The 26,453-nt window shown below is 36.1% G+C and overlaps 1 protein-coding gene across 2 annotated transcripts; it reads left to right on the plus strand.

Annotated features, from left to right (window-relative positions):
* Window positions 1-1,046: 1,046 nt before the first annotated feature.
* On the plus strand, window positions 1,047-22,928 carry Kr-h2 (Krueppel homolog 2). 2 transcript variants are annotated; one of them, XM_069824413.1, is made up of 6 exons: window positions 1,047-1,182; window positions 1,425-1,617; window positions 7,721-7,902; window positions 16,441-16,508; window positions 16,593-16,726; window positions 20,388-22,928. In XM_069824413.1, exons 2-6 carry the CDS (start codon window positions 1,457-1,459, stop codon window positions 20,608-20,610), a joined length of 768 nt encoding a protein of 255 aa, XP_069680514.1. In that variant the 5' UTR covers window positions 1,047-1,182; window positions 1,425-1,456; the 3' UTR covers window positions 20,611-22,928. The 2 variants fall into 2 exon arrangements, with proteins under 2 accessions (XP_069680514.1, XP_069680513.1); XM_069824412.1 differs by having other exon boundaries at window positions 1,080-1,237.
* Window positions 22,929-26,453: the final 3,525 nt, after the last annotated feature.

A 26,453-nucleotide genomic window follows, 5' to 3' on the forward strand; every position in this document is an offset into this window, starting at 1 on the left:
TTCTATTTCTTCTCTTTTTTGTGCTGTGCTGCAAAGAAATTATCTCTGTTGCCTGAATTTTGCTTCGATCTTTCCTTGTCTTTGTCCATATGTCTGAAGCATTTGCAATCTCAAAAGTAAGTTATTGCAAAAAAAAGAATACCCAAATATTTAGTTTTCTGTACATACGCTATTCTAAATTTATGGAACATTAGTAGTGGTGGTGGCATTGATCGACATTTAGTGGAGGTAATAGCATTTGACTTTTGTTTATTTTAATCCTCCAGTTTTGCCCACTTATCTATTAACTGAAGATGTTGCATTAGAACTCTATTCAAACCTAGGCTATAGGCATTTTTTATTTTATCAAATTCTGATATTTTATTGTTATTGCCGTTATTTCTATTTTGAAGTATAAGTCAACAATGTAAAATTGACTTCATTTAGAAGTTGGCAACATATTTTATATCGATTGTAACAACAATACATATCAATATCATACCATTCAACCAATAAGGAAGTTGTTCCCTATACTGCATCTGTTATCTTGTTTTATTGTTCTTTTCTTCGTTTACCTCTGGTGATAAAGCTTTTCATATTAATTCACTAAAATATCGAGAAAAGCAGTGCTGATCTAACGTTCTGTTCCTACTTCACTTATTAGATTACATTCAAACAGAATCTGGGTTAATGTATTGCTTGAAGGTGGAAATGGTATTTCTCTTTCTCTGCATTTCTCTTTAAAATAATGGTGCTTGATCATAGGCCGACATTGTTAAAAATGTTCAGACCGAATTTGTTATAATTTTAACAAGTTACCCACAAAAGAAATAAACGTTTATAATTATTTAATTGTTTGTAGTGACATTAATAAATAAAAGAACAAAATTAATTTAGGAAAATAAAAACAATAATTATGGTAAAACCATAAGATGCGATCCAGCAGCCAGTGGGTAAAAATCAATAAAATCTAAAACTTTCACAATTTCAGTTCGAATTTCGCGGTTGTCAACAATGAGCTTCGAACTGCAGAGCGCGTTAGTTTCGTCATATGTTTCATAGAACTTCCTGTAGGTGGGACAGTGCATGTTCATTTTAGTGCCATCTATTGATTGCAGTTTGTATCTCAAAAATGAAATTCAGAATTCATTAAAGACATTGGCGAAGGTGAAGGAAGACCGAAGAGTTGGATAAGTTAAACACGTAAGGTGGTGTGAAAGTATTACCTTCTGTCGAAAATATTTGCATGACGGTTGAGGTAATAAGATATTTATAGCTGTTCAAAGAATACAGTTGTGATGAACAATGTACGCTGAAATTACATCATATTCTGAATGATTGAAATAATGTAACCTACATACTAGATTTTCTGGGTTATATTTGTGTCAATTCATTCGATAACATTTGTGTTCATTTTTGTGCAAATAAGATCTCTCAAATTTCAGAACTGTCATTTAAAGGACATTGAACCAACAACATGAGTGACCAGAGTGAACCACAAAGTTCGGAACAGCCTCAGCCAAAAGGCTGGGAAGCTCTAAAACAACATGTAATCGATCATAAAGTTGAGGTAGCCCTTTGGGCTACAAGAGTTTTCACAATCCTTTTCACATTTGGATATTTCATACCTCTTCTAGGGTAAGTGCTCATATTACTTCGTAATATTTATATTATGTCATTGTATTACTGACACATGCATTGGCACGTCAATAAACGGTATTGCAGTTGCAATGTTGAATAAACTGATGCTTTAGAGAGCGTTAAACTTCTGAAAATATTAATAAAAATACGTGCAATTTATAATAAAAACAATTAAATGTAGGCCTATGTCAGAAATATTACATCAATGACAACCCCCTTGTTTTCTCAATGTTGACCTTAAAACTTAATAGATGTAGAACCTATCTATATGCATATTGAATGATATACTCTGAGAGTAAATAAATGTAATGATGTTTTTTTTAAATGACAGACTTGTATTATGGTATTTGTGAAACCTGTTGCTCGTGATACTAAGCATCTAGTTAGCCTTGACAGTTGCCTGTCCTTGTTTAACAACATGATTATGTAATCCTTAATTATGTTTTTTCAGAACTGTGAGTATATTGGATTCAATTAAATTATTTGAATAATGTAAAACGTTGGAAAATATGATTACAGTACGATTATAATGAAAGATTTAAAGATAGTTGTTTGTTTTTAGCTGTTTATTAGCAAATTAAGGTTAAATATAGGCTATACTACATAGCCTGTCTTATGAGAAAACTTAACTAAAGAATCTAACTATATGTTTATTACTCACAGGTAAATGCTAGGCAAATTGGTAGACCAATTAGGGGGAAGAAAAAATAATTTTATGAAGACAACACGAAAATTTGTTAACAAGAGAATACCGGTGACTTTTTTGCATAGAAATCGTATATTCAGTTTTGTATGTAAAATTGTAGTGTACTTTGTAAATTTGTAGTGTTTTTTGTAACGCAGTTTTACTCCTGGTTGAGTGTTAGAGAAGGCTGTATGGCCTTAACTCTGCCAGGTTAAATAAATCATTATTATTACTTCTGGAGGGTGTGAGTTGAGAGGTAGTTGCGTATGCAGTTTCCAATTTAGTAGTGAACAGAAATTTACGAAAAATAAATTAGGTATAATATGGTACAAAGTCACCAGCATACTCAGTCGGCTGAGGTGCTTGCCTGCCGATCCAGGGTTGCGCTCGGGCGTGAGTTCGATTCCCGATCGGACTAATTACCTGATTGGGATTTTTCCGAGGTTTTCCCCAACCGTAAGTCGAATGTCAGGTAATCTATGGCGAATCCTAGGCCTCATTTCACTAAATACCATCTCACTATCACCAATTTCATCAACGCTAAATAACTCAGTAGTTTATACAGCGTCGTTAAATAGCCAAGTAAAAAAAAATACGGTACAATTAGAGATTATAAACAAAATTTGGGTTAAATTTGACACTTTTATACTCAATACTCGTCAGAATTTATAAATGAAGCACATAAAATCAAATTGATTCTATATTAATTGTTTTACAAATAACTTAGGCTATTTGATTTGTTTTATTTATTTGGTTTCAAGTCTAAGATTTAATTTTAGATCACTCATACCAGTTGGAGCTGGCATTGCATTCATTGATTGTTCCTTTTGTCCACACCTGTGGAGATAACGGTCAGCGCGTCTGGCTGCGAAACCAGGTGGCCCGGGTTCGAATCCCGGTCGGGGCAAGTTACCTGGTTGAGGTTTTTTCCGGGGTTTTCCCTCAACCCAATACGAGCAAATGCTGGGTAACTTTCGGTGCTGAACCCTGGACTCATTTCACCGGCATTATCATCTTCATATCATTCAGACGCTAAATAACCTAGATGTTGATACAGCATCGTAAAATAACCCAATAAAATAAAAAAATAAAACAACCCCTTGATTGTTAGCAATGTAAGAACATTCACTAAATCATTCTCACTATGTAGCTGAACTGCAGAAAATTATTTGTATTTTTCCTTGCCCTGCATTTTCGGTCTCATTCCAGATTACTCTTTTTCGTTTTTGGCTCAATTATTGGTGGTTCATTTGCACACTTTCTTTGAAGTCACATTTTCGTTCTCTCAGCCTCCGACTTCTACATATTTATTATCAGAAACTTCTCACCACTGTAATTTTATTCACTCATTTCGACTGCGTAAGAAATGTTACAACACTGCACAGAAGTTGCACTGCCTTGCATCAGCCTCACTCTCATTAATTTATGCATTAATTTGCGTATATTAGTGGAAAACTGCAAACATTAATAATTTTATTTATGCGATAAAATAACAACGCACGCAATCCTGTAGCAACAATACGCAAAGCCTTCCTAAAACGTCCTTCACAGAATTTTGTTTCACAGTGTTTGACTCATACTCTCCCTAAAGAAGTTTCACTTGATAAAGGTTTGTCATAAAATACTGTAGATAACATTTTAACGTGAAATGGGTTTATGAGAACTTAAGATATGTCAATTTGGGAATAGCTGGATCATTCGACTGGCGAAGAGGGAAGGTAGAGAATGAAATATAAATTTTTCTTGGTTGAGTGCAAGAACGGCGCATAGGCCTATAAATCGATGGCTGAGAACCAGACTGCTCTAAATCCAACTTTTTGTAAGAAAGAAATCTGTGTTTCATTGTGTTCCAGTTCATGCCTGTATATATGAATCGAACAAAATTGTAAATACTCCTCTCCATAAGTTTGCTATGAAGCTATTCCAAGTTGTTTCATGAAGATTTGAATGTCATCAGCTTAAAATAGCTATCCTGAAAAAAAAAAAAAAAAAATAGCAAAATGGACTTTGATCAGTCTGGTTCTGAAAAAAAAAAATAGCAAAATGGACTTGGAACAGTCTGGTTCTGGGCCATTGAAATGTCAATTCAGTGTTATCCAGATTAGCGTTAATTTGTATCCGTATCTTTTATAATGCTTTATGATATGTTTAAGGGTGTACTCTTTCTAATGATACTATTAAAACTTAAAAAAGAGTATTAACGTATTATTAATAGTCGAAAGAATGGATCGCACTAAGTGGCCTAGACAAATTCTTGGCTATGTACCAAGAGGAAGGAGAAATTTGGGAAGACCACGAAAACACTGGCATGAGACCATAACAGATCCACTAGGGACTAACACGTGAAGGACATTATTATTATTATTATTATTATTATTATTATTATTATTATTATTATTATTATTATTATTATTATTATTATTATTATTTTATAATGAAGATTTTACAAGCCTTGAGGCTTTTTGCTGCTAAATGAACAATATTTTACCACTAATTCTGCCCTGACAAATCACTCTCCAGTCACTCACTTCTGGAATTTCGTTGTCCTTTTCCAAATTGTACATAGGCTTATATCTGAAGTGTGGTCTTCCTGATGGCCATGTCCTCTTGGAAGTCCATTTAGCACGTCATTAATTTTCTAATAAGTGGCTTTGTTGGCATGTTCTATTCATTTTAACCTTCTTGCTGTGAGGTTCTTTATAAAGAGTGTAAATTTCATTAGTTGCAATTCTCCAAATGTAATTATTAGCTAATTAAGACCTTGTTTTGCACCAAAAATTTTCCTCAAGATTCTACTTTCAATTTAATTTCTTGTTTGGTGAATGTCCAATTTTCACTTTCATATGTTAGTGTTGGTAAGATAATGGACTTGTAAACATGTAATTTTGTTTTCTAGAATGTATTTAATTCTTAAAATACTGAGTAATGCAAAATAGCAGCTTGAATCTTTGTACTCGTATTAACATATTCGTATTTATTTCGTTAATGAAAGCATCTTGGAAAACTTATATGCAACACATAAATATCGGTAATACTCTTCATGTTGATGACTGCCATCTCCGCATTGTTAGGAACCTTGTAAGTGAAAAAGTTTCTGCTCTGTCAAAATTGAATATCACCACTATTGATGCTATCAACTAGTGCTGCTTATGATTAGGTTTTCTCTGGAGCGATTGTTTGTGCGCTTTCAATCGGAGACCTCCGGTTACCTCCGATTGATGCTGCGTAGGTTGTATATGTGCTGTGGCGCAGACATACACTTTCCGCTGAGCATTCCTTTAATCGGATCAGGTAGTGATTCGAGTCTGCTGACGTCCGCGTATCTTTTAAAATAAGTTCTAATTTGTTGTTGTTTAATCTCTCTTTTATGTTAATATATCTCTCTTTCTTCGGCTCTTTTTTTTGTGTTGCTTAAGGTGCTACATTAGCTGACAGATTTTTTTCTAGTTTTGAAATTCATAATATATGTGGAAAGCCGTATTAGTTTTATGTCATTGATCAAATTAACAACATTCAATCTAACTGCAAAATTAACGCAGAAGTAAAGCTTTTCAGTAGCTAAAGTAAACATTTATACTTTAATTCTCCTTGGAACTCTCGTTTAATCGCAAACAGGATTTGTCAGTTATTATTCTAATTGGTGTAGTTAACGTAAAATATATTAAGGGAGCTTCAGAATGAAACAAAAGAAACGTGGGCTATCCATGGGATAAAGTTTACTGTCCAACATAATTTATTCAGATTCTTCACCGGACAGGATTGTGATTATTGTGTTAAAGGGTGTCAGTATTTGAACTGCCTCTTCTAAAACGCGCCACTCTTGCTCTGTAATAAAAATATAAGTGGATATCAACTTAAGGATAATTGTAATTATATTATTACCAGATATTTCTTTAGTTTCATTCAGAAATATTTTAATCCAAACAGTAAAATATAACTCAAGTTGTCTAAACAGTAAAATATAACTCAAGTTGTCTTGTAAATATTTCATTTGTTTTTTATTGCCTCGAAAGTTACGTTTTAGAGAAATTTCAAGACTTTTTCATAGACTGTGAGCGTTTGGGAACAATAGCACTAAAACAATTTAAAAATAAATCGTATCAAATGTTTTGCGTAATTGTTTTCATCAAGTTCGCGATTGTGCAATCACTTCAAATGGTCTAATAAATTCGAAGTTCCACCACCCTTAGAGTAAATTCGCCCACAAAGTTTACAGTGTGCGACTTTATTATTACCTTCAACTAAATTAAAGAATTTCCATGCGACGGATATCCGATTTGGTGCCATTTTATTCCACTCACAACTATCGTCAGTCCGTGCGCGCCGGTCGTCCTTGAGCTCAAGGCGCTTCTCTCCGAACCCCCGCACCCCTCCGTATGTCCCCTGTTCCACCTACGGTAGTATTGGAGATCACCGGTGGAGAGCTTTATTCATAATCTCCGATTTCTCCGCGGTAGTAGTCATTCCGATGAGCAGCACTGCTATCAACTGGTCAGGTCGTAAAATTCGTAAACACTTAAGAAATGACGCATTCCACACTTGGACAAACCATACCTTGCGTGGTAAAGGGGTTGTCGTATATAGTGATCTCCCCAAGGCTAACTCATGGGTAAGCAATCGAAAGGGCCTATCTTCCTCAGAATGGACCAATGCTTTAAAAATGTCAAGCAATATTTCTGCGGTTCGCGCAATACTGGGCACAACTCTAAGCACAACCCGCTGCCGTCATCCAGACTGTAGCGAGCTTGAAACACTTGGACACGTGCTTGGACAATGGCCTAAAAGCGAGCTGCTGATCAATGCTAGACATCATCGTGTATGACATGCTTTGGCGACATTGTTAAAAACTTTAAATTGGGAGATTCATGTGGAAGTACATTGTGTATCATCAGATAGTTCTTTCAGATGGGCAGACATTATTGCTATTAACGGACGCTTGAAATGGGCTCTTGTTCTTGACCCTACTATCCGTTTCGAAAGGAACCTAAATCAGGCCACCGAAGTTGATATTGAGAAAAAGTCTATATATGAACCTTGTCTGCCTTATCTTTCTCAAAAGTACAACGACCCTCTTAAACAGTGGTCTGTCATTGGTTTGCTGTTTGGCAGTAGAGGTTCTATTACAAAATTCACATGGAATTATCTTAAGGAACTTCACATTCCTTTTGATTATGTAATGTCTATTCTTATAAATATTATCGAGGATTCTCTTCAAATATTACATCATCATCTCTATTTCAATTAATCCATTTATATATTTGCCTTCAACAATTAACTTTCTTTTTTCTTTAATGTTTCAAATATCACATTATATTATACATGTTTATTGTATTCAGGACTCTTGTGGTCACTCAAATTCTTTGAGCTGATGTCTTTAATGAATAAATAAAATAAAATACATATTTATGTTTTCAGAAATCCTTACAATGCTTACTACAAGGCATTGATGTCAAATGCAGCTACAAGTGCACTCCGCCTGCATCAGCGTATTCCAAGAGTGACGTTGAGCCGGGAGTTCCTCTCACTTCTACTTCTGGAAGACAGTTGCCATTATCTCTTTTACTCTCTTATCTTTCTCTACGTAACACCTGTGACTTGTATCCTTTTTGCGCCCTCACTGTTATGAGGCTATATATTATTATAACAAAGTTACTTCTCTATTTTAGTTCTTTATTTATTTAGTTATTTAACGATGCTGTATCAACTACAGTACTACGTTATTTAGGGTCGATGAGGTTGGTGATAGATGGTAATTGGCGGGATTAGGCCGAGGATTTGTTATAGATTAGCTGACCATCTTTACCAAGCAACAACACAAAGCAAATCAGCAGTGAAATTTTAAGATCAATGAAACGTATTGCAGACATCTCCACATATATACAGCTCACTATCTGAAGAAGGCAAGTCCAGTGCAAATTACTACATTCCATCAACAATGGAAACATATTGTAAATTTTTGATACTGAACAACAATGTAATTTTATTATCTCAACAATAACTCTTCACTTTCTACAATTTAATTTCACTCCCTTCAACAATGGGATTTGCCCTCCGCACAGCAACACAGCGTTCGTTATTGCACTCCACTGACGACAATGACAATTTACTTGGACTATTACGAACAACAATGAACTGTTAATCTTAACTAATATTCACAAAGCACTATTTACAACACAGAACTGTCAGTTGTCAGTTCACAGCTCGTTTGTATTGGCTAGTTCTTCTAGCTCAGTCACTCGCGTTCACAGAATCTCGAACCCCAGACCTTCAGAGACGATCCGCTGAACTTCGAACTCAGGTCCCTCAACTGCGGTCCACTGCACTCGAACTCCGGGCTTCAGGCTCCACAGTTACGGACGCACACTCAAGTCGAACTCCGGTACACAAGACTGGCTGGCTTGCTCTGTTCACTGACTGTAACAACGCTGGCTTACTGACTGGCTGAATCAAACTGCTCAAGTTCACTCGCGTTTCTTCTTTTATAACTAAACCATAGTTACGCGAAATTTCTACGGTTGTCCAGAGATAGCTCTCTCGAATTATCTGGATATCTCCACTTCGCTGCCGCAGTCGCTCTTTCCCCTTTCTGCCTCGGAACAGTGTGTCGCAACCTCCTCTCACGCCGCGCGCCGTCCCCAGTGCTCCGTGGAGCCCATGGCGACTCACGCGCGACCTGCTCTCTTGCGGGACGCTGGTCGTGAGTTCGAATCTCACGTCGCTGTCACAATATTTCATCTCGCACATATTTCATATCAAGCTTCAACACAACATAGGCTTAACTAGAGAATTTCATTAGGAGATGCCTCTCGTGCAGAAACTTTTGTGACTAACTATAGGCTGACCACATTTGTTTATGGTCCAACTGGGGACATCGGCAATCTCAAGAAAAACCACAAACCCTTATCTAGTCACTATCCGTTGAAATGTTGCAGAAATTAAATGTAACAGTAGATACAATTATAGAACTTTGCACACTAAATTTGTAGAGTATCTTAACTTTCTGAATTAAATGAATAAACACACGTAACTCCTATACATAAGTATGGCCACTAAGAATTCAATTTCACTACTGACACTTGTATCGAAGTCTTTCACATGATATTGTACACACTGAATTCTAACACACACATTTTACAAGTATCGGTCTGAAGAATATATCTTTTTTAAGGATATGTTCATTCCCATACAGCTCATACTAAGTTCTTCACATGAGAAATAAAAATTTGTTTTCACTTGCAACAAAGCTGTTTCAATTTTCATTCATGACTTTTCATCAATCCAGATTGAGTTCATTGTAAAAGTCTTTCAGCTGACGAATTACTGACTGAAAGACACATGATTAATGACACTATTTTGAGAAGATTTTCAAATGGAATAGAATTTTTTTTTTAAATGTTGAAAAACATCACTCCAATTTTCACCTGTTGGTTTGTCACAAAACTTTTCATTTTTTGAACTACTAAAGTTAAAAATTGACACTGCGGCAGTTCTAATGCTTCTGCGCAACACGAATAAAGACAAAGATAGTATATCGTATGTTCTCAGAGAGTGCAGAATATCTCATACTGTGCTTGCTGGTTCTTCTGTCTCATACTGTGAACCATGAGAAATGTGCATGAATCACAGCAGTTTCATCACGATACTTAAATATTCATGTGTAAAATATCATTGAAACAAAATCAAAATTTATGGGGACAAAAAGGAGACATTTGCTTCCAGGGGACAGTAACTCAAAACCGGGGACTATTCCCAGAAATTGGGGACGTCTGGTCAGCCTAACTACACCTGGGCTACAAATGTCCAGTACAGTAACATATTGTATATTGTATTTGTTCATTTTTATATCTAGCATACCGGTAGTAAGCAAAAAGAAGTTACAGTTAAATGCCAGTATAACGAACTTGAGGGGGTACTGTAATTATTTTCGTTATAGTGAAATTTCGTTACACCGAAAATTGATTAAGTTTATAGTCCTGTCGCTCTAATTTCCGGCAGCCAATCATGTTGCAGGTCGGCTACATTTAAACGTATGTGATTTGCTGATGAAGACATTATGCATTTCGTAAGGCTCGATAAATACTTAATATAATCGCCCGCCATTTTGGCTCTTTCGTTTGCATTCACAGAAAGCACACAAGGACGTTATTTGCCACTCAATTATTTGCTGAATTACAGTGCATTTGATTTATTATCATAGGAACTGCAACATGATAATGTTTAACGGTGTGGCAAATAGATCCCTCGTGGTCTGGTAGCTCGGCAACGAAAGAACAAAAATGGCGAACGATACTACATACCTAGACTTTATAGAGCCTTGACTTCCTAAGACGTAAGCAAAGAGGAGGAGTCACGCCAGGAATAACAGCGTCACGACTATACCTATAAATTTTGTCCCATATTACGGAATAAGAGATACTGTACCTGAGTTAGGTTATACTGTATATCCATATTATATTGCAACTTCAATAAAAATTCGACAACTGAATAATTATTCTTGGATATTTTACAATATTTTTCATGCATCATGGCCTTGTTAGGACCACGAAGATGCAACATCAATAGGAGCATCACGATCTTCATCTGCTTCTTTACTTCTTCCCTCAACAACATTTAGAAACAAACTGCCTTTGAAAGTTAGATTTTATTAAACTGCTTCATTTAAATATAAATTCAAACCACAACAATCGCGTCTATAAAAGTGCATTCAGAAAACTCACTGAAACTAAGGGTGATCAATGCCTAGCGATAACTCATTTATTTATTTTATTTAAGTAATTTTTACCTGCTTATTAGGCTTAATTTCGTTAAAATAACTTTTTTTTTGTAGCGGGATAAATTATTATTATGTTACACTGAATAGTTTGTTACTTAGCGTTCTTAAAACTGAACATTTTTAACATGTAAATTAATTATAAAATGGCTGGGACTATAGTCGCGACGCTGTTATTCCCAGCGTGACTCCTCCTCTTTGCTTACATCTTAGGAAGTGAAGGCTCTATAAAGTCTAGGTAGGTAGTATCGTTCGCCATTTTTGTTCTTTCGTTGTTGAGCTACCATATGAGGAATCTATTTTCCACACTGTTAAACATTATCATGTCGTAGCTCCTATGATAATAAATCAAACGCCCTGTAATTCAGCAAATAATTGAGCGGCAAATAACGTCTTTGTGTGCTTTCTGCGAACGCCAACGAAAGAGCCAAAATGGCGGGTGATTATATTAAGTATTTATCGAGCCTTAAGAAATGAATAACATCTTCATCAGCGAATCACAAGACGCACATGTTTAAATGTAGCCGACCTGCAACGCAATTGGCTGCCGGAAATTAGAGCGACAGGATTATAAAAAATTATTTCGTTATTCGTAATAGCGACATTTCATTGTATATTAGTACCAGGCCTATATAGTAGCATTCAAAGAAAATATACCTAAACATTTGTTGTTAGAGTTCATTTATTATTGTCTGGGTTATTTGAAACATGGCATCACTAGTGCTTTTTTATTTTGTTACAAGGTCCTTTCTCTTAGACTGCCTCCATGGTCTGTTGGTCAGCATGCTGGCTTGCAGATCCAGAGGTCCTGGGTTCGATTCCCAGGCTCGGCTCTCGGTGAATTTTTCTTGAAAAAGAAAAATTACGTGGGTGTCTAGAGTCTGGAAAGTTGTATGATTATGAGTGTGATTGTGAGTGTGGGGGTTAATATTAATTAACCAATCATCAAAATATAAAATACGTCAGGACTGTCGCTGGGCTATAACTTGAACACACGTTTCAGTGTCACATTGTTGAAAAGTAACTCAGTCTGTTAGCACAACCATAAAGCATATAATAGATGCTATAGAGTTACCAACAACGAAAGAAAAATAAAAAAGGTCCTTTCTCAGAATTTATGAATATTAAAATGAACAGGGATCAGTTTTAGGTTCTTTATTGTTTCTAGTTTATATTAATTTATCTATATTACTGGTATATTATTTTACGATGCTTTATCAACTGCCATGGTTATCTAGCTTCTGAATTAAATGAAGGTGATAATGCCAGCGAAATGAGTCTGGGGTCCAGCACCGAAAGTTACCCAGTATTTGCTCTTGATGGGTTGGGGGGAAAACCCGAGAAAAACCTTAACCAGATAACTTGTCCCAACCAGGATTTGAACCCATGCACACTCGTTTTATAGTGAGGCATGCTAACCATTACTCCACAGCAGTGGACTTTCACGTAATCTTATTTGCAGATGATATAAGAGTGATTATCTCAAGGAATGAATACTATCACTTGATAAACACTTCTAACACAGTATTAAATCTAATGGATGTTTGGCTTAGTGCAAACAAACTAGAACTTGATAAAACCAGTGTAATCAAAATCAGATAATAGTAGCCTACTCAGTTTTCTTAGAGTACATATAGATTAAATGGAAATTATGTCAGAGAATCTACAAGCACAAAGTTCCTTGGTGTGTAGTTAGATAATCACTTGAATTGGAAACACACATAGAATATATATTACTCCCAACTTGAGTTCTGCCTGTTGTACATTAACGGTCTTACTAATAAACCGTGTGTAGTTTTTATACGAGATTTATGCAGAATTGGGACAGAAAACTTTACTAATAAATAATGCATAAGCGATAGATGTATAAACAGCGTGTAACAATACATGGGAATTGCTTTGCAGTAGTTATATACACGAAAGCCCTTTGTTGAAGCGTTGTATAGAGAGAAAAAAAAATGGCTGCCCTGTAACAGCTATTTATATCGATTGTCATTTTATAATGATAGTTGCCTGGTAACAACAGAAGAACAAACCAAAGAGCACAGAATAATTAGAATAATATTGCTGTAACTTAGGGTTGCCAGGTCTCCCATATCTTACCCATATTTTCGCCAGTCTCTCGTCTCATGTATTTGATAATAGTTTCTCCCGTAATTTATTTATTTATCTATTTAAATGGTAAATATGAATAGTGCTATGATGCTATGAAAGTTATTCTAATTACTGGTACCGGTACATATTTTAAATGTAATCTACAATGACAAATTTTCATTAATTTTCAACTTGTTTTGTTAAAGGAAATTTCAATTTTAAAAGTTTCTGAATGAAAATTGGTGTGCTTTGCAACAAAAGGGTAAAAGAGTGATTCTTAATAAAGAGTTTCCCCCAGCAAACAGCTGGATAAGAAATCACAAAGGTCTAACCCTCTCGGAATGGATAGATGCCTTTAAAATGGTAGGCTTTGTTGCTCTGGTCTGAGCTGTACCGGGTAGAAGTCGGGATGGTACCCGCTGTAGGTGCTGTCTCAGCGAGATTGAAACTCTTTCCCATATCCTTGGCTTCTGCACCTATAATGAGGCCCTTCGCAACATCTGTCACCATGCTGTCCGTTCTATGCTGGCCGAGGCATTGAAAGAAGTAGGGTTTACAGTCCATCAAGAGGTGCAGGGACTAGCCACACAAGGAAGTGTTCAGCGAATTGATATCATTGCCATTAAGAACAACTCGGCATACATTCTTGATCCCACCATCAGATTTGAGACACATGCAGATCAACCGCATGAGGTGGAGAGTGAAAAGAAACGGATCTATGAACCAACAATCCCGTTCTATAAAGATAAATATAGCCTGTCCCACATTGATGTAATAGGTCTGATGGTGGGAGCACGAGGTACCATACCCTCCTTCTTTGCCAACAAATGTAAAAACCTGGGGCTAACACACAGCAATGTGATGGAAATAGCCATTAGTGCCCTCAAAGGATCGGTTCAGATATTGAGAAATCACTTGTATGGGTGTGATAATGGAAATTTGAAGTTATCTTAACCGATGGCTGTTGATTGGTTTAGATATCAATGCCAAGAAATCGGTACTATTATTTTTCTTGTGGTATATGGCATTCAAATCATTCTAACCTACCTGATGATAAATTTTTTTTCCCCTTGAGTGTAAATGAGCACAAACACTACTTAGGTGTAAATTTTTCTGATATTTTGTATATTCGATTCCTTAACCGTTTCAAATGTATATCATTTTACCTTTTAGGTGTATTTCCAAATTATGTAATACGCTTTGCCAAATCTGGCAACCTTTTCATAAGGGAAGCTAAATTTATTATTATTATTATTATTATTATTATTATTATTATTATTATAGTGCTATGAGATTAATTTTAAATTACTTTTGCGTACAGTTATACTGTATATAACATGCTCCTAAAGGTAAGACATGTCAATAATGTCTTAAGGGACAATTTTGGCATTGTTGCATTGTCCTGTATGTAACACCTGTTTGCAAATTGAATGTCAGTATACAACTTGGCCTGCTGATGTTTTTTTAAAGGGTTGTTTCCATGTTAGAAGGAAGAGTTTGACCTACTCTATGATCCACTCTCTCTTCTTAGAATTCCAATTCTTAGCTTGTCAAATACTTTTGTCACAGTAACTGAAAACAGTATTTGTCACTAATGACATTAACGCCTACCTGCGAATTTCTCAACAACATTCTGGATTTAATGTAACTAGAACATGACTTCTTAGAAAATTTACACTGTTGCTAAATGTCTCTATAAATGAGTTGTTTATGAAAAATTTGTCGTTATAAAAATAATGAATCACATTTGTTTAATACAGATAAAAACCATACTTCATAATGATTCTCACTGTAGGTGAGGTGTCACAGTAACCATGTTTGCTATAACAAAGTTCAACTGTATTATATATTTTTATATAACTTTTTACTTGTTCCACATCTCAAAGCTACATTGCTGATATAAGATCTATGGAATACAATAATAAATTGAAATGAAAATCTAACGGTTAAACAGTGAACACAACATTGGCTGGAAGGACAAACCATAGAAAACTTAGACAAATTTTGAAACAACCTAACATTAAAATGTATAACAATATTATCTAGATATACATATTTTCTGCATAATCTAAATTTAACACAAGAAATACTGAAATCAGAAGTAAACACTGAAATAATGAAACAATTGTCTTTAGAGACAATTAATATTAGGTACCCTCCACAAAACTGGCTTCATTTTTATACACCGATGGATCCTTGATCTCCAGAGAACAAGGTGCCGGTGCAGATGTTACGTGCTGTATCTTCTCACTTTATAGATCTCTTGGATATGGAACAACAAGTTTTGGTGGAGAAATCATTGCAATAAGTGAAAGTCTCAGGAATCTTCTCTGCCACATCAATAAATTTAAAAATGCAGTTATATTGTCAGACTCCAAAGCAGCTATTCTATCAATAGTCTCTAGACACACACCTTCATCTCAAATAGCAGAAATAAATAAAATGCTCTCTCAACTAATAACACTCAATAAAAGAATTGTATTCCAATGGATACCATCCCATTGTGGAATCCTGGAAAACGAGAATGGGGATGCTTTAGCAAAGAAGGGCAGCACTGCTATTTACAGACCTGTTACTAAATCTACGTATTACTCTGTGAAAAGATTTATTAAATCTACATACTTAGACTTCAAGAAACAAAATTTGATAACACAATCTCAAGGGAAAAAATGGAACTCTCTGTATCATAATCCACAGTTGATTCCCGATTTACCATGCTGCATTTAGATTGGCAACAGGCCATGACTGTTTGGCCAAACATCTGCATAGAATTGGAATATATCAGTCTTCTAACTCAACTCAAATCAAGAAATGGATTCAGAACATCTCAAAATCTGTGCATCAGTGGTTAACCATGACAATATCTTTGAAAAATATTGGAGTGCAAGAGGTCAAATGACTTTATTGTCAAATGCCTGGCATTAGAAAACAACAACAACAACATTTTCTGCATATGCTAGAAGTGGACATCTTGTCACAAAACCATACCTACATAGCTTTGAATTATCAGTCATTACTATGTAAAAGTTGCTGAACAGAGAACGAAACAATAGACACATTCTCATCAAATGCGAAAACACAAACCATTGATTGCGGGAAAAAATAAAAAGAAACAGTCACTGCAAAAAGTTCTCGAAGTAAGTGAATTTGAGATATATTTTAAAAGTTTTCGTAATTTTAACTTGTACAACCTTCGTTTCACATAAGTAATTTTAATGATTGTTCTCATGAAGGTGAACATGTGTGCATCTTTCCTTAACCTTGCTTCCAGTGGTCTTGTTGCCGGTGTTTCTGTTTGCAGTGTTGCATTCAGCAAGTTACTCTCTGACACTTTTGGACGTATGTATGAATTTTTTCTGCAGTGATATACATAATGTAATTCTTCTGCACTTCATGGTTCTAATTACTTTCGTTTCATTTCAGACTCTGGGCCAAAATTCGTGGTGGGGAGCCAGATTACTGATATCACTGGTTGAATTCCAGTCTCGCAATATTCTTCGCCTTGTGGCCTTTACCGAAATATTTCTCATGCCCTTCACAATTGTGCTGATATTTCTGTAAGTGCTTTAAACCTATGGATTTATTATCTACCAGCTCAAATTGTTGTGATTTCATTTCTTAATTTTATTTTTATTTATTTAATGATTTGATAGCATGTGGATGAAAGAATTAGAAGTAGCATATATACCTCTCTTCATTGTGCCTACAATGCAACATTGATTAATTATCTGTTTGGAAGCATACTGTTATATATATGCGAAGTATTATTAATGATATACTTGCTATTTTTCTAAACACGAGAAGGAAATACAGTGAAACCTGTTCAAGACGGAAGTGATATGGTCCTAATTTTTTTTCCGTTGTGGACAGGTTTCTGTATTATTCAGGTGTTACATTAAAGTGGAATATTTTATCAGTTGTATACATGAAAAACAAAATGGCATGCCACAAACTACAAGGAGTACAAAATATTCCATTTAACACTACTCACATTAAATCAGCCTTCTGTCTCTTATTCCGTTGGTGAATCATTCTTGATTAAAATAGTATCGTAACTCACTCATTAATCATTAAACACTACTAAAGTTTAATAATCTCATTCAATTTAATATCCAAAACTATACTATAATACTGTGTTGTATATGACTGCACATTATTAATTAATTGGACTAGGAGCCATCCATTAGAAGCTTTGAATTCTGCTTTATGTAATTTCTTTCCCAGTACAATGGCTTGCTTTGCAGAATAGATTTAGAGATTGACATGTTCTTTGAAAGGTCATGAAGAACCCACTCCCACAACTGTTTATTTATTTCTACATAAACAGTTGTTTTCTGGTTTCTTTTATGGCAGCAATATTGGCTGCAAGCCACTCACTCATTATGATCTTTATCTTTAAAGTGTCACACCTGAGTTTTCCACAATTGAACTTCAACATTATTTCACATATACTTCGTTTCTAATTTTCCTTTACCTCGATAACTTTTACTTCATCACTTAATATTAATGCTACATTTTACGAAACTTTTTTTACCAGGAAATCACTACACTTGTCTAGCTACGACAGTGTACGGGTGTTGAAGCATTGAAAATCTTTGAAGGGACTCGTCTGCCTAGTCAACAGAGTAATAAAATTTATGACCGATAGGCCAACACACCCTCGTACCCTCTAAAATTTTCCAAAGAAAGCTTGTTTTTATCTCAGTGACCTACATATTTCGAATATTCCTTGAAATTACACACTGTTTCAAAATATAGTTACAAAATATAGCATGCTCCAAAAATTATTTTCGTTTTGAATAGTAGTAGGCAGTTTCCGTTTCCGCATTGGACAGTTTCCGTTTTATTCAGGAAAAATTGCACATAATACATATGAATTTCGCTGGGACCAATAAATTGTTCTGAAATAGACAGGATTCCGGTTTATTCAGGTTCCGATTTGAACAGGTTTCGCTGTACAATATTTGAAGCAGTTGGAAAACTTAATTCAGGCTGTCAGGAAAAAAAATGTGATTAATAGGCATGGGTGATACTTGAGGCATGATAACAAGGAGGTTGTGTAATGGTATGTCACCACTCGAAATACCCAAACAAAGAGATTGAAATGGTAATCGGTCACTCAGTTTCTGTTACTGCTTGCTCCTCGTGCTTTATTATAATACTGTGTTCATGCTGTGCTGTGTTAAATTGCGTGTAATTAACATCCTGCGACATACGAGTTGGAACAAAATGTAGCTATGATGCCAAAAGAATAAATTATAGAAGAATGTTTGCATACCTAGAAATGCACTTTATTTGCAAACAGTGTACACATTTTTCCAACTTTAATGCCAACAGATGTTTATTTTTTTTAATTACATCCAGTAAATGCCCTCCTTCATACACTTCACAAGTTTGTAGTCAACTCAGGAAACTATCCATCACATGTGGCAGCATGTTGCACGGAATGGCTGCAGTTTCATCATGGATGAAGCCTGTAACTCCTTGTGAGTGGAATAGACCTTTCCCTTGAGTTAGCCCCAAAGAAAGAAATCTGGAACTTTTAAGTCCGGGGATCTGGAGGGCCACTGGATGTCACCAAAGCGAGAAATGAGTCGACGTGGAAACAGCTGTCACAATCTTTTCATGCTGATATTGGCTGTGTGGGCAGTAGCCCCGTCTTGCTGGAACCATGTTTCAAGATGTCCTATCCTTCTTAATTCAGGTACCAGGAAGGTGTTGAGCATTTGAAGATATTGTTCAGAGTTAACAGCTAATGTTTCTGCCCTGGGGATCCTTGAAAAAGTATGGGCCAATAATTCCAAATCTGGCTATACCACACCGCACTATAACTTTAGGGCTGTGCAGTGGAGTTTCATGAAGCAACTGAAGGTTGGTGTCTGATCAGTACCGGAAATTTTGCTTCTTGATAATCTGGTTAAATGGACATAAGCAAATTAGGCAGAATATTGTTGTTCTCAGCAATGATTTCTTGAAGTTGTGCACAGAATGCTATTCTCATCTCCCAGTCAATTGGATGTAACTCATGAACAACTTTCAGCTTATAACGATTGAATTTCAAATCTGCTTTCAATTTCCAGTGAAGCAATCGCTGGCTGATTTGCACTGTCAGCAAATATCAACGGGCTGAGCACTGTGGACTTTGCTGCATTTCTGCTCAAAACATGATTAACATTCTCAGGTGTTCGGACTGTTCTTGGCCTGCCTGACGATTTCTTGTTTTCTATATTCCCTCCAAGACTGGACCCATCACACAATCTTCTGTCTGTCAGGAACATGATAATGATGATGTCCTTGGCGAAAGAAATGCTAAACTGCAATTACACTATTTAAACCTATAAAACCTTCCACAGCCTAAATGCGTATTTGTATGGACTACTGATTTATTGCAAATGAAATGGCAGACGTCATGGAATAAACAAACAATTCCAAAGTCGCCGTTGCTATGTACTATTATGCAGCGTTGTATTATGTAAATATACCAAATATACCATACATTTTGCTCCACCCTGTATGTCCAGGAACAGTGCAAGCTATAATAGTCACCAGTAATTCAGATGTAAAACATCACAAGGTCATAAGTGGAAAGAAAACCTTTAAAAACACTTCGTTACTGGCACTCTATAATGTAAGTATATTCTTGTAAAACTTCCGTATGTATTCAATGCTTTATATTAGGTTGTTATCTTAAAATAGTTATCTGTTATGTCACATCATCTGTCATTGCCCCAGACGTATCTATGCATGCCTCATTTTCCAGTGCGAACATACAGTAAAACCAATCAGCAGTTGGGGCACAGAAGAATTTTGTGGTATGTCTATTCATATATGCGAAGTTTTCTTGTATGGGATGAGGATTATAACTCTTGTATTTGTTTACATTATGGGTGACAATTATTTTGCATTGACCATAGCAGTTGATTGGTGAATTTTCTACTGAGTCCTCTGATTCAGGGACATCATTCTTATGCATTGTAAATGACACAAGCCTTCAAACTGTACTTGCCTTCTAAAAGAAGTCATATTAGAAATTTTTAAGATGTAGTCTATATATGCTGTAAGGCATTCCCTCAGCAGAGTTTGAACTCACGAACCTTGGTTCTAAATCACAAGACCACTGGGAACAGCTTCAATATTGACTACCTTTTTAATTAAAAAATAAATATTGAGTGTTGATGTGTGTGCCATGTTGACATTGTCATTTGTTACAACTTTCAGAGGAAGAGCTGGTTTGCTGACTCCATTCATCTACTATCATTTCCTGACGTTGCGGTACTCATCCCGACGCAATCCATATACTCGCAACATGTTCTCCGAACTTCGCATGCTCTTGGAAGGCACTGCCAGTAAGCCAGGAACACCTTCATTTCTTCGAAACATCCTACTGTCTATTGTTGCCTTTGCATCACGATTGGCCCCAATGCAGCAGGCCCGACAATAGTGCAGCATATCATGATTATGATAATAAAAAGAGACTATATAAATTAATTAAAAACGATTAATTTTGGTGGAGGCCTTCACATTTCATGCCCGTAATGTTGGGATGGGAATCTATGATTTTTTTAAAAGAAGGAATTGGTTAAGAAGATGAACAGCTTGAATGGGAGAACTTATATAATAAAAAAAACTTTCTTATGAAATTATAGGTTTATGCAAAAGTAAGGCTGCATTTTTCTTGCACCTTTGAGGACAGTTGAAATCATCTCGGGTTTACACATTTCAAATAAATGTGTTCACAGAGGAATGGTATGGTTTCAAAACCGTGTGTTTGCTGTATTTTTTATGCCAAATGACGTCTGAAGTGTAACTGTCCAAGTTTGGTGTACATCACTCCAATTACCTAAATGTGCGCATCTCTGGTCATCTGACACACATCTAAATGGTAGCCGTATTTCCAGCATTCCCAATTGAGCACGGCCAGTGTAATAGTCTCCACAGCATGATTGATCCATTCCAGATGAATCCAGAGGGAATGGACATTTGAGGGTACGTACATTCTGGCTTTCTCATCCTACAGAAATAAATCACATGGTGTTAGGTCCGGGGAATGTGGTGGCCACCAGTGCTGTGGCGGAACACAATTGAGGTGGCGTCATGATGGAAATGGGGGAGCCCTAGCCTGTAGGAAAATGTAGTCATCATAATCACTATTCCCCAGTTATGGACGTTGTACGTATTGACTTTTTCATTCAGATGTAAAGTGACTTCGTCGATGAAAATAGACATTCGAGAAAACTGCCTTCCCCTGCATTCCCTCAACAAACAGTTCTCTTTATCTGGTCTTCTGCTTTCAGTGCTTACAGTAATGGCAACTTGAACACATTATTATTATTAACTGCTTAATCAACACTTTTTCTGCAGTCATTTTTGGTATTTCTAACTTTCTACTTACTCTAGCCAGTGATTTCTTTGGACTCTGTTGAAAAGTCTCCTCCATTCTATGAACATTGGCATTGGACACATTTGGATGGCCTGTACTCTCGTCTTCACACAGGCTTCCCATTTCCACAAACTTTGAATGTTGTTCTCAATGTGATATATCCTTCTGAAGACGTAAATGTAATTCCCGTTGCACTGTTGTGACATATTTAGAAACCTCATTTCTCAGAATGCAAATGATTTTTCGTGCCTAGTCGCCATTTTTAAGTCTGAATCAAATAACGAGAAACAATAACAGCACAGCCAATTAGATATAAAATGAAACTTGGACAGATGAGCTTGCATTCCATTTTGCCATAGCAAAGAAACCACACCATTCTTTTGTGAACATTGTGTATGTATATTGTATATCTCGCTGATGCAAAGTGACTTATGCAACGTTTTTGAAAGAATGGGTTGTTCACACAAGCAGTGTATTCAGGATTCCCATTCCGTTGTTTTGTAATTATTTTAACGTTTGCCTCCAAGATGACAACTGAATCCCTTCCTTATCCCTTTCATACTTTGACCTGTTCTCGATTTATTTCTTTATAACTCAGAGCCTTTACTCGTGGTGACATTAATGCTACAGAAAATTAAAGATAGTAATCTGTAATGTGTGAATGGCCAAAATTTTGAAGGAATTTAGGGATCAATTTCCAGGATAGATTTTCCACTTTTTTAATATTGGAAGTCGTACTTTTTATGTTAATTTACACGGTTGTTGACAGTACTGGTTATAATTTACTGTCGTTTTGTGCTCATAAAAGTGGTGTTATTACAAAAGGTGTAATTTTTATTCTTGAGTTATGAGTTGTAATAGCACTAATGGCATGTTAACTACTCACAAACAGTGTTTACATATGTCGGTGATGAACTACTTAGCTCGTGATGTACCAATCTTCTTTGGTAACCAGAGTTGGCCATATAATATATGACTGTGTACAACATACAAATAACTTTTTGTTTTCTAATATCACTGAATGTCATTGGCAATGAATTTGTGCTGCGCATATTACGTAATGTGATGAAAGCAATTAATATGTGGCTGTTCAGGACCAATATAAAGATTGTTTAATGTATTTAGTTTTCAAATGTTGTAACGGAGCACTCGATGTGCAGTTTGTCTTGAATGATGTCTGAATTCAACTCAGCATGCATTTTGTTTGATAAAGCATTTATAACAAATTGTTGGTCAGGTTCACGTAATTATAAGAATTGGTAATTTTGTTTAATTAAACACTCAGTTTTTGCATTTTATATTGTTAAATGTTCAGTTTTGTTGTAGTGAAAGTTTGAATTTTTGTCAATAAAGCATACAAAATTTCAAGTATAAATATATTTTTGTTGTAACACGTTCATTTGAAGAATTTCAAACCAGATATGACTGATCCACATGAAATACTTTCTGAGATCTCCCAGCTAGGTCCAATGGACCCGTCGACCAACAGCAGGTGTGGTCCTCCAGACATTCTGGGGATTGTGTGTGAATGAAGTAACCACCAAAACGTTAAAATATAGTGTTCACTTAAATCGGCTACAACTTGCCATTTAACTCCAATATGAAATGAGTACCATTAAGATAAAATTATCCGGAGGTAAAATAGTCCCCCAATCGGATCTCCGGGCAGGGACTACTTTAATGGTACAGAATCAACTCAACATCTTACAATGGAATGCTGGCAGTATAACAGTTAATTCCCGATTTACCACGAAAATCGTCTGTAGCTGCATTTAGATTGGCAACAGGCCATGATTGTTTGGCCAAACACCTGCATAGAATTGGAATATATCAGTCCCCTAACTGCCCATTGTGCAACTCAAACCAAGAAATGGATTCGGAACACCTCAAAATCTGTGCTTCAGTGACTAGTCATGATAATATCTTTGAAAAATATTTGAGTGCAAGAGGTCAAATGACTTTATTGTCAAACGCCTGGCATTAGAAAACAACAATAACTTTCAGAGACACTGAAGGTAAACTGTTAAATCCATAATTATGGTACCAAACTTAATTTTACAGTTGCAGGCTTCAGCATTTAAGCAACCAGTCATGCATGTTACCATAAGCTAGATTAAGATAAGGATGTGTGATTGAGATGAGACACTTAATTTTTGTAATATTGTGGGATAGTCACGTCTGGCTTTAAATCCCTCCATATTTGTATTTTATTTTTGTAATATTGTGGGATAGTCACGTCTGGCTTTAAATCCCTCCATTATTTGTATTTTATTTGTATACATTATGAGCATTTTGGTGCTGAAACATTGCAATTGAATTATTATTAAAGGAATTCATTTTTATCATCAACATCCAGCCAGAACAGGTCACATTGTCACACAATTGTACCTACATCGATTTCACATTTCTGATAATCCTACTTATCCATGGTGTAATAATCATGATGAAGATCTGGAACACATTCTTCTATACCACAGATGGGCATCGTGCCTCACTGACCTTCACAGAGCTTATCACTCTGAGTGACATCATCTTCACAGTCCCCATTCCTCCCTCACGTAGCTCCTAGGCGTGGGCAGGTTCTATATCAGTTTCATAAGCAATATCAGTGGTGGCATAATGGCATTATCAAAGCAGTGTGTACGTGTTAGAAAACGATTATTTAATGAGAAATGGGAGGAAGAGTTTTTTTTGCTGTTTAGAAGGTGAGAACATACGATGTATGTTATGCTCGAAAATCCTATTAGGCATTAATAAATTTAATATACAACGACATTACTCCTTATGTCATAAAGAACATGCTGAATTAGAAGGTAAGACAAATTAAATGTTATTTTTCGTACTATTCCGAAGAAAATTTATGATCTTAACATTTGCATAATATACTAAATACGACATTATACCTTAAACACGCTGCATTAAAAGGTACGAGGAATTAAATGTTGTTTGTACGTATTATTTCCTAAAGAAATTTATAAAAATAAATATCAAATGTGCGTAGAAAACGAAATATGATTTTCTGAAATTATTTAAGTCGAGAACGTGGAAATCTATTAAGTAATCTTGAGAAATGCCAGAATATTCAAGAAAATAAACGTAGACAACATGATGGAATATTATTGGCTAGTTACGCAATTTCTTGCCTGTAGTTTAAATCAATTCAATGATGGAGAAATAGTAAAGAGGTTTATGATTAACGCTGCCGAATTAATTTGCCAAATTGAATAAAAGTTTTCGAGTATCTCATGTTAACCAAGCGCTTTCCTAATAATTGGCCACAGACCGCCTTAGCGATTACGATAAGGTGACGCAGGTCACAGCAGTTTATATTTCCCATCCTACTCTGCAGTCTCCTCTCTTAGTAAACAAACTATTTCAAATCGAGTGCCTCACGTAACCGAAAGTTGTGCTCATGTATGTTCTATACTGTCCATCCATAAACCACAAAAGAAGTAAATTAAAATCATCAGTACCAGTTGCAGAAGACAGCCCTGCAGTATATATTGACTACACCCAAACTCTGGCTACTAGCAACAGGCATCTATAATGAACACCGATCAAAATACCCCTCATTTCTCGAGAAAAACAACAACTGAATAGACTACAGAGGACTTTAATGGACTTTATGTTGTCAGCAAACAGCTGGATACATTAAGAAGATTGATCAACATCCAACACTTGCAGTTGGGCTGTGTGATCTGTTTTGGCCTTAGTCATCCAGAAGTTTCTTCATAGGACGTGATTGATTTCTTCTGCCCTGTGGTCTATATTTGAGAATTAATTATGAAATTCTGTCTCTGTTCATTCTTCGTACATGTTGGATCTAATATGGGTTCAATTTTAGTTTCTTGTGAATGTCCTGCCAGGTGGCCATGTGGTTGGACCCCCTCACCCGATCCATCACCCTGGGAAATGTTGATCTAGATAATGTCTAACATCCAAAGATCAAGTCGACCTGGTTGGCAAGTTGGTATAGCGCTGGCCTTCTATGCCCAAGGTTGCAGGTTCAATCCCGGGCCAGGTCGATGGCATTAAATGCGACAGGCTCATGTCAGTAGATTTACTGGCATGTAAAAGAACTCCTGTGGGACAAAATTCCGGCACATCCGGCGATGCTGATATAACCTCTGCAGTTGCGAGCGTCGTTAAATAAAACATAACATTTAACATTCCAAAGATCAATGGGGAGATGCACCATCCTGCTGGAATATGATGTTGGGAATATCCCCAATCTGTCGAATTACAAATTGTTCTACCATGTCAAGGTATGTAAAAGGGTCCCACCACTTTGTCAATTAGACTGCAAAATGGTATTTGTCGAATACAGGGGGGAGAGCCATTAATCCTTCCCATTGAAGGCTTTAAGGAACCAACCTGGACAAATGCCCAATGTCCCATCCCTACCTTCCCGTGGTGCAGCTGTTAGTAAGTATAATTTTACAAACTGAACTAAAGGGAGGGGCTACTCATCAATTAGCACTGGTTAGCTTGATGAGTGAATGACTGAATTTGATATAATTTTTCTGTATTCAATACCACTAATTCCCTCTTTACCCTTTCCTATCCAGTCCTCTGACTGAACTCTTACTTTCTTCGACCCCGACAGTATTAGAGCATTCGAGGCCTAGGGGTTCATTTCCCTTTCCTTCCTCCTCTTTCTACTTTTCTGTTCCTAGTGCTGACCTGCTATGGCACTAAAATTGTCCTCCAGTGGCTTAAGGAGGGAAAGCTGGTGATCAACAAGATCTCCCAACTAGGTCCAGTGGACCCATCAACCAACAGCAGATGTGGTCCTCCAGACATTCTGGGGGTTGTGTGTGAATGAAGTAGCCACCAAAACGTTAAAATAAGGTGTTCACTTAAATCGGCTACAACTTGCCATTTTCACTCCAATATCTTTGGAA

This window comes from Periplaneta americana, chromosome 4 (assembly GCF_040183065.1).
Source record: "Periplaneta americana isolate PAMFEO1 chromosome 4, P.americana_PAMFEO1_priV1, whole genome shotgun sequence".
In the NCBI taxonomy this organism is placed as follows: Eukaryota; Metazoa; Arthropoda; class Insecta; order Blattodea; family Blattidae; genus Periplaneta; species Periplaneta americana.

Excerpts from the sequence above, each read along its gene's own strand:
- Kr-h2 (XM_069824413.1), top strand. The coding sequence starts at position 1,457 with ATGAGTGACCAGAGTGAACCACAAAGTTCGGAACAGCCTCAGCCAAAA. Across the intron at positions 7,903-16,440 it reads CTACGTAACACCTGTGACTT|TGGTCTTGTTGCCGGTGTTT; the intron begins GTATCCTTTTTG and ends CCTTGCTTCCAG. Across the intron at positions 16,727-20,387 it reads ACAATTGTGCTGATATTTCT|AGGAAGAGCTGGTTTGCTGA; the intron begins GTAAGTGCTTTA and ends TACAACTTTCAG.